General features: G+C 39.4%; 1 protein-coding gene across 1 annotated transcript in view; it reads right to left on the bottom strand.

Moving 5' to 3' along the window:
• Nucleotides 1-9293, bottom strand: part of Hadha (hydroxyacyl-CoA dehydrogenase/3-ketoacyl-CoA thiolase/enoyl-CoA hydratase (trifunctional protein), alpha subunit) — a 41435-nt gene that overhangs the window by 25489 nt on the left and 6653 nt on the right. The window contains exons 2-6 of the mRNA XM_013013538.1: nt 8467-8508; nt 8304-8374; nt 6363-6496; nt 2215-2353; nt 522-645 (exon numbers count right to left, since the gene is read on the bottom strand). Of these exons, the coding sequence (XP_012868992.1) occupies nt 522-645; nt 2215-2353; nt 6363-6496; nt 8304-8374; nt 8467-8508 (510 nt within the window). The remainder of the gene's footprint in view (nt 1-521; nt 646-2214; nt 2354-6362; nt 6497-8303; nt 8375-8466; nt 8509-9293) is intronic.

Raw genomic sequence — 9293 nt, 5'->3', positions numbered from 1 at the left:
GCTGAGGAATCTATAGTGCCAGAGGCTATAAGAGTCACTAAATGTGATCCTAATGTTTGGTGTTAAGATCACCCTGCAGTTTCCAGGTCTGATTCTCCTTTTACCCTTATGAATTTAAAAGCAAGGTGGGCTTCTTGGATTCTGTAGAATACAACAAAGAGGTGTTCCAAAGTAGACAATGAAGGAGGAGGCCTGCCTTTATTTAAGATAAACTGTGACCTGTGGTTTTGAGCTTTAAGATGGCACAGTAAAGAAAATAAACTAAAAGCTCTAGAAAAGTGGGACATATGTATTATCATACTTCTTCAGAGACTAAAAAGGGACTCTGATCAAGAATTTTGTGAAACTGAAAAATATTTAAATATCAGAAATAAGGCGTACTTGATCGTACATGCTCACAATCTGTTTTCTCAACTTTACAATGGATGTTTTTATTATGTGATTTGTACAAGATGAAACACATCTAAAAAGACATTTATGTATTTAAGACTCTAAGTTCACAGGGTTGGGGTAAACTTAACTCACCATTTTGGGGAGCCTTTGAGTTCCTCCTGCTCCTGGTAAGATGCCCAACAAGACTTCAGGAACACCTAATACTGTTTTTCTGTCCTTTGTTGCTACTCTGTACTGGCATGCAATGGCAAGCTTCAAACAAATGAAAGAGAATTAGAATGTTAGAAAATGTAACTTTAAGCCAGGCATCAGTGGCTCATGCTTATAATTCTAGCTATTCAAGAGACTGAGATCTGAAGATTGAGGTTGGAAGTCAGCTTGGGCAGGAAAGCCCAATCTTCAATTAACCCCTAAAAAGCCAGTAGAGCTGTGGTCCAAAGCTGTAGAGTGCTAGCCTTGAGCAAAAAAGTTCAGGGACCATACCCAGGCCCTGAGTTCAAGACCCAGGACTGGCACAAAAAAGAAAAAAAAGTGACTTCATCATGTCTTAGAGATGATCTGTGAGAATATAAAAAGATTATTTAAAAAGCAGGAAAGTACCCAAAATATACACTGAAATTCTTTAGACTGGCACTTAATTTTTTTTTATATTTTACATTTTCAACCCCTTTTTAAATTTCCCTTTCATCTATTAACATTTTTGGGGTGCAAGTATCCGTAAAATGCTGTATAGAAACTTTTAATAAAGAAGGAAAGGCAGGTGTAGGACCACTCCTATAGTCTTAGCTGTAGTCCTAGTAGAAGGCCAAGACAGGAGAAAGGCATGAACCTTTCAATTCAAGAACATTTGGAGAAATATACTAATACCCTCATCTCAAAAATGAAAATAAAACAAAACCACCACAAATTTTAAGATAGGCACAGTGGTGCATGCCTGTATTCCCAACTACTTGGAAGGCTGAAGTGGGAGGATTGCAAATTAAAGCCTAGCCTGGGCAACATAGCAAGACCTTATTTCAGAAAACAAACAAACAAACACCTCCCCCATATACTTATGGACCCCAGGTTAAAAAGTTTTGTAACCTCTAGAGACAATCCTTTTTTTTTTTTTGTTGTTGGCCATGGGGCTTGAACTTGGGGTCTGGGCGCTGGCCCTGAGCTCTTTTTGCTTAAGACTAGCACTCTGCCACTTTGAGCCACAGTGCCATTTCTGGTGTTCTGGTGGTTAACTGAAGATAAAAGTCTCACAGACTTTCCTACTGGGGCTGGCTTCTAACTGTGATCTTCAGATCTGATCTGATCCTCCTGAGTAACAAGGCTTACAGAAGAAACAGTTTAAATACATATATTATAGCCGGGTGCTGGTAGCTCACGCCTGTAATCCTAGCTACTCAGGAGGATGAGATCTGAGGATCGAGGTTCAAAGCCAGCCCGGGCAGGAGAGACCGTGAGACTCCTATCTCTAATAAACCACCAGAAAAACGGAAGTGGCGCTGTAGCTCAAGTGGTAGAGTGCTCGCCTTGAGCTGAAGAGCTGAGGGACAGCGCCCAGGCCCAGAGTTCAAGCCCCACGACCGACAAAAAAAAAAAAAAGAAAAGAAAAGAAATACATATACTCTGAGCTCCAACCAGAAGTAAGACATGACCTGGACCACATTTCTCAATCATTTAGAACTGAAATGATCTTACAGATTCATTTCAAAGTTTAATTTTATAACTAAAAGAGTTGTACATTGGTTAATTTGCTCTGTGCCACACAAAGTAAGGATAAAAGTCTGACAGTTAAAAGGAAAACTTGAGTACTGTGGAAGACATCTGTACCTCAAGTCCTCCTCCCAAGCAGGATCCACTGATGGCAGCCACGATAGGTTTTGAGGACTTTTCAAGTCTCTCAAACATTCTCTGTCCCTCCTGTGATATCCGTGTTGCTTCCTGAGGGGTCTTACAAGAGGCTAACATGCTATAGTAGCCAAAAAGCAGAAAAGGACAGATGAAAACATAGTATACTTCGTTTATGACTTTACTATACTCTTATCCATCATATAACAATATTTGAGAATAAGTCTTCAAATATAAAACAAAACATGCTATATAATTTATTTTTATTCTATAACAAGTTAGACCACAAAATTCTATACATAATATTTGCTATATATAATCATTATTAGATAGCTGTCAGAGTTAACAGTAATCACAGTTACAGGGGAAAAAATACTCAATTTGATCAAAAGGGTTTAAAACTTTTAAATAAGCTAGGCCCTGGTGGTTCATGCCTATAATACTAGCTACTAAGGAGGCTGAGACCTAAGGATGGTGATTCAAAGCTACCCTGGGGAGGAAAGTCCTTGAGACTCTAATCTCCAACTAAGCACTAAAAAAAATAGGGGGTGGGGGTGGGGGAGTGGAGCTGTGGCTGAAGTAGTAGAGTGCTAGCCTTGAGCAGAAAAAACCCAGTGACAGCACCCAGGCCCTGAGTTCAAGTCCCAGGACTGGCACAAACATTAAATCAACATTAAATCAATCAATCAATCCTTTAATTAAAAATATCTCCTGATGATTTAGAAAAATTCTGGGGCTGGGAATGTGGCTTAGTGGTAGAGTGCTTGCCTAACATGCACAAAACCCTGGGTTTGATTCCTCAGTACCACATAAACAGAAAAAGCCTGAAGTGGTGCTGTGACCCAAGTGGTAGAGTGCTCACCTTGAGCTGAAGAGCTGTGGGACAGCACCCTGGCCCAGAGTTCAAGCCCCATAACTGACCAAAACGAAAAGAAAAAGAAAAAGAAAAAATTCTGATACAATATTGTACTCGATATCCTTTAATTTCAGTGTTTGATTTGCTACTCTGTTTCTGAGCACATTCATGATGAGGATTTTGTACTTGGACTATATCACTGGTAATTACTATCTGACCTTCTGGAAGCTGCACACATTTTCCTATGTTGGGAGCAGTTTCACACTAGGCTCAACTAAATGAGCAAGAAGAAAAAACACTTGATGTAAATTTTGTTTCTTCTAAACAAAGTATTGAGAAGCACATTTATAAATTCTAATTACTATACATAAATAAAAAGGATGCATAATGTGGAATGAAGTTTAAAAGTATACCAACAGCTGAGTGCTGGTGGCTCATGGCTATAATCCTAACTACTTGGAGGCTGCAATTTGAAGCCATTGGGGCAGGAAAGGGGGAAGGAGGAGGAAGAGGAGGGGGACGGGAAGGAGGAAGGATAGGAGAGGAGGGGGAGGGGGAGGAGGAAAAAGGGAGGGGGAGGAAGAAAAAGAAGAGCTGGGCAAGGTGGCTCATGCGTGTAATCCTAGCTACTCAGGAGGCTGAGATCTGAGGATCACGGTTCAAAGCCAGCCCGGGCAGGCAAGTCCATGAGACTCTTATCTCCAATAAACCACTAGAAAACTGGAAGTGGCGCTGTGGCTCAAGCGGTAGAGCGCTCGCCTTGAGCTGAAGAGCACAGGGACAGCACCCAAGCCCAGAGTTCAAGCCCTACAACTAACCAAAAAAAAGGAGAAGAAGGAGGAGGGAGGAAGGAAGAAGGAGGAAAGAAGAAGAGGAGGAGAAGGAAGGAAGAAAGAAGAAGAAGCCTAAAAACAACAACAAAAAAGAAGCCTAGCTATTTACTGCTGACTCAGACTGTATAATCCTAGCTACCTACTCAGGAGACTGAGATCCGAGGATTGTGGTTCAAAGCAAGCCGCAGCTGGAAAGGCTCAGAGACTCTTTATATCCAATGAACCAATAAAAAGCTGGAAGCAGGGAATGTGGCTTAGTGGTAGAGTGCTTGTCTAGCATGCATGAAGCACTGGGTTTGATTCCTCAGTACCACATACACAGAAAAGGCCGGAAGAGGTGCTGTGGCTTGAGTGGTAGAACGCTAGCCTTGACCAAAAGCATCTCAGGGACAATGCCCAGGCTCTGACTTCAAGCTCCAGGACTGGCCAAACAAACAAACAAGCAAACAAAAAAAAGGCCTGGCACTCAAGTCTTGCTTTTTCAAGCTCAAGTGCAAGCACACACACAAAAAAAGGGAAAGCCAGGCACTAGTGGCTCACACCTGTAATCCTAATTACTCAGGAGGTTGAGATCTGAGGATCGTGGTTTAAATCCAGCCTGGGCAGGAAAGGCCTTGAAACTCTTATTTCCAATAAACCACCAGAAGACCAGAAGTGGCACTGTTGCACAAGTGGTAGAACGCTAGCCTTGAGCTGAAGAGCTCAAGGACAGCACCCAGGCCCAGAGTTTAAGCCTTATGACCAACAACAAAGAAAAGAAAGAAAGAAAGAAAGAAAGAAAGAAAGAAAGAAAGAAAGAAAGAAAGAAAGAAAGAAAAGAAAGGAAGGAAGGAAGGAACACACACACACACACAAAAGGGTGAGATTAATTAGACTATATTATTAACATGTGTGAAAATGTAACAATGAAGCCTCCTCTCCTGTATAACTAATGCAAACTAATAAAAAAGTAATACAATGACTTTATGGACAGTATAAATATAGCCATTTATATAAACTGTATGAATTATTTTTCTAGGGCTTGAATTCAGGGCCTGGGTATTGTCCTTGAGTTTTTTTTTTGTTGTTGTTCAGAGCTAGCACTCTAGCACTTGAGCCACATGCTATTTCTGGCATTTTTGGTAACTAACTGGAGATAAGAGTCTGATAGACTTTTCCACCTAGGCTAGCTTCCAACTATGATCCTCAGATTTTGGCCTCCTGAGTAGCTAGGATTACAGGGTTGAGCCACTGGTGCTCAGCTTATAATATGAAATAATCCATAACTTGTTTTTTTTTTAAGTTAACATGTTTTTAGTTCTAACATGTTGTGAATCTGTTTTGTATTATTACCTATCCATTACCCTCCTGACATTAAGCTTATTTCAAATTCTTCATAATTTTATTTCTTTATTTATTTTTATTTATTTTCTTGTCGGTTGTGGGGGCTGAACTCTGGGCCTGGGCGCTGTCCTTCAGCTCTTCAGCTCAAGGCTAGCTCTGTACCACTTGAGCCACAGAGCCACTTACGGCTTTTTCTGCTTATGTGATGCTAAGGAATCAAACCCAGTGCCTCATGCATTTGAGGCAAGCACTCTACCACTGAGCCACTTTCCCAGCCCTCTTCTTAATTTTAAACTACATGGTACTGAACATGCTTGCCCACTGGTCCTTGTGAGCAAATGGTGAGGACTTCTTTAGAATATGTGCTTAGAATATATGGTGGGATCATATGTGTTATTTTCAATTTTGCGGGTCGGGACAGCTAAGTGCTGCCAAATTGTTCTCCAGAGTGACTACACAAATTGTCATTCCCAGAAGTACATTAACTTTCTCATTTCCCAATTAGTTGCTACCACGTACTTCCAAACTTTAAAGTGTTTGCTGGTTTTATGAGTTTAAAAAACAATAGGCATCTCACTGCTGGTTAAATTTATAGTTTTTTTAAAAATTCTTTTTAACAATTGCTTTTCATTTCCTTAAGGAAAGGGTATAGTTACCATGATCCTTATTTCATCAGCTTTATATTATACACAAAAATAACTTTTAAAAAAACTTTAAAATTTTTTATTTTTCTATCTCTGCCTTTTGATTTTGATCCTGCAAATCGTCTCACCTGAAGAAGTGGTAAGGTGCAGAACACAGAAAAAGAGGTAAGGGCAGGATATAGAAAGAAAGACTGAAATAATTGAAGGATGTAAGTAAACATCTTGAATTACCTGAATCTGAAAGCCAATGGCACTCACTTACAAAAGGACATCATATAATGATTTAGAATCAAGAATCCCAGGAAGCAACAGTAATATCATGTCCTAAAAACAGAAAACTAACATTTTTGTCATTGTGTTTTTTAGTTTATCCTTGTTGTCTAATTTTACTTATGTTTTCATTCTACCTGTTTTAAAAAGACGAATGGTTAGGCCTAAGAAACACATTCTCAGTCAAGGTAATAGGTAACTTACTTAATGTCAGCACCTGCAACAAAGCAGCCTGGCTTTGATGACATGAGGACAGCACTTCTGATTTGGTCATTACTCCAGATCTCATTCATCACTTCTTGGAATTCTGATTGTACTTCTTTGTTCAATGTATTTACCTGCAGGGGGGAAAGAGGTAAATCTAGGATTGAAAGTGAACTCAAATGAACATTATCAACATCAAATGTGATTTTGATTATAGAAATATTGTTTACTAGCAGACATATACTGTTAGAAGAAATAAAAAGCAAGAAAAAAACGAACAAAAAAAATCCCCCAAATCTAGTGGCTTTCTGGTCAGGTAGCTTTGGCTAACTACTAGTGTCTTCCCTTAAAAAAATAGGCTTGGGGGGCTGGGAAGGTGGCTCAGTGGTAGAGCGCTTGCCTTGCATGCCTGAGGCCCTGGGTTCGATTCCTCAGCACCACATAAGCAAAAGAAAAAAAAAGCCGGAAGTGGCGCTGTGGCTCAAGTGGTAGAGCACTATCCTTGAGCTGAAGAGCTGAGGGACAGCGCCCAGGCCCAGAGTTCAGGCCCCACGACCGGACCCCAAAAAAAAAATAGGCTTGGTAACACACACCTGTAACCCTAAGTATTTGGGATGTGAAGGCAAGAGGACAGAAAATTCAAGTCCAGGTTGGACTATGCAGTAAGACTATATCTCAAAAACAACCAAACCCCAAAGTATGTACTCAAAAGGGAAATTCAGTTCACATTCATAAGAGTGTGCATCATACATAAGTAAATCTATAATCACTAAGTGACATGGGGGAAAAATGAAGTTAGGCACTTGTGGCTCGAGCCTATAATCCTAACTACTCAGGAGGCTGAGATCTGAGAATTGTGGTTCAAAGCCAGATCATGAAGGAAATGCCATGAGACTCTCATCTCCAATTAACTACCAGAAAACTGGAAGTGGAGCTGTGGCTCAAAGTGGTAGAGTGCTAGCCTTGAGCTAAAGAGTTCAAGGATAGCACCCAGGTCCTTTCAAGCCCCCTGTGACTGAAAAAAAAAGGGGGGGGGAAGAAATTAAAATTAGATACCCAGTCTGATTTCACTTGAATAATTGAAACTGGTTATCTTTGTGTTTGGGCTAGGTATGATGATTATTTTCTTCATTATAGCTTCTTGTGGTATTAAAACTTCCTGCCATTGGTATGCATTACTTTTACTTGAGGTTTTTTTTTTTTTTGTGTGTGTGTGTGTGAAAAAGCATATTAACTTGAAACACTGGTTAATGGATGCTAAAATGTACTCTGGGGATGGGAATAAGTTTTCTTGTCATTAAGCTGTGATTAGTTGTCAACTGTTTTCATCTAGGTACTGCTATGTTATCTTAGGCCTCTCATTACAAATTTTCTTAAGTATGAAGCCTAACCTAATTTGAGATAAGGGAAAACAGGGGATGCTGCTATGTTGAAGTTGCCAAAAACAAATGAAGTTCCACTTTGAGAAGAACTTGATTTCCAATATGTAAATTGCACCAAGGGATAATTCAGATCTTTCAGGAAGCTTGCAAATGTCTACATGCAACCCAGCCAACTTACTGTGAATACTGACTCATGTCAGGCAGGTAATCAAGAAAGCGGATTTATTAACCTCATATTTTAGATGTCCAGATAAGTCTCAATTCTTAACAAATCAAGCTTATACTTTAACTTTTATCTAATAAATCACCTCCTCATTCTACATTGTAACAGGATAGTCTTAATTTGAGATATTAATCTGACAGTCAATACAAAGGAATTCTTACACAATTCTTACTTTGCTTCAGAAAAATGCTTTCACTGGGCAATCTGTCAAACTTTTACTAGTCTATCAAAATTATAAAATTCATGGATTACTGCCACATTGATGGATTTCTTTCTAATTTAGGACTGGAGTCATAAACATAGAAGAAATAAACTGCACAAACTTAAGTTTGGTACCTTTGAATTGGGTGAGTTAATTCGAATAACTGCCACATCCCCTTTGATTCCATAGTTAACATGGGTTCTGGCTAAAAAGGAAGGAAAATTTATTTATAAAAATGTTTATTATAAAACAAATCTAAGAAGCAATGTAAGAATGTCAACAAGAAATAAAACTTACTTAGCAAAGCAGAAGACGCTGTAAAGTTGCGACAAATGCAACCTATAAGAAAAAAGTATTTCAAAATTAATTGTTTTGCAAAACAGAATTTATGTAGTATCTGTTAGACATAGCAAAGCTGGAATTAATAGCAAAAGTTGCCAAATGAAAACAATGTGCTTTAGAACATTATTGTCACTATTCCTACATAATTCCCATTTTAAGATCAGTAATATGACTATTCAGATACTAAATAAAGTAGGTAGAGGAATGGCCCCCAAAAGATTGGCATCCCCAGGATCTGTGAATTTGTTAGGCCACAGGGCAAAAGACTAATGTTGCAAATGGAATTAAGGCTGCCAGTCAGTTGACCTTATTAGAGGAAGAGTATTATGGATTATCCAAGTCGGCTTAGTGTAATAACAAGAGAGAGGCAAAGGGAATCAGAGAGATGGCAGTGTGAGAACTGGCCCAAGCTGCTGAGACAGACATAAAAGGGCAACAAGTCAAGAAGATGGGCAGACTCCACAAGCTAGAAAAGAGAATGCATTTTTCTTAAGACATCTAAAATGAACACAGCTGCCTACACCTCTAATGTTAGCTACTGAGACAAAATACATTTTGGATTTCCAACTTCTGTCACAACAAGTATCTGTTTCAAGCCTTAACTTGATAGTAATTTGTTACAGTAGCAATAGGAAACAAATACTCTCAGTAATAAATAACAACAAAACAGGGGATGGGAAGGTGGCTCAGTGGTAGAGCGCATGCCTTGCATGCCAGAGGCCCTGGGTTCGATTCCTCAGCACCACATAAGCAAAAAGAAAAAAGCCAGAAGTGGCGCTGTG

This window comes from Dipodomys ordii, unplaced genomic scaffold (assembly GCF_000151885.1).
Source record: "Dipodomys ordii isolate 6190 unplaced genomic scaffold, Dord_2.0 Scaffold20, whole genome shotgun sequence".
NCBI classification, from domain to species: Eukaryota; Metazoa; Chordata; class Mammalia; order Rodentia; family Heteromyidae; genus Dipodomys; species Dipodomys ordii.
Note: the sequence above shows the minus strand (reverse complement) of the source record. Positions and strands in the feature narration are given on the sequence as shown.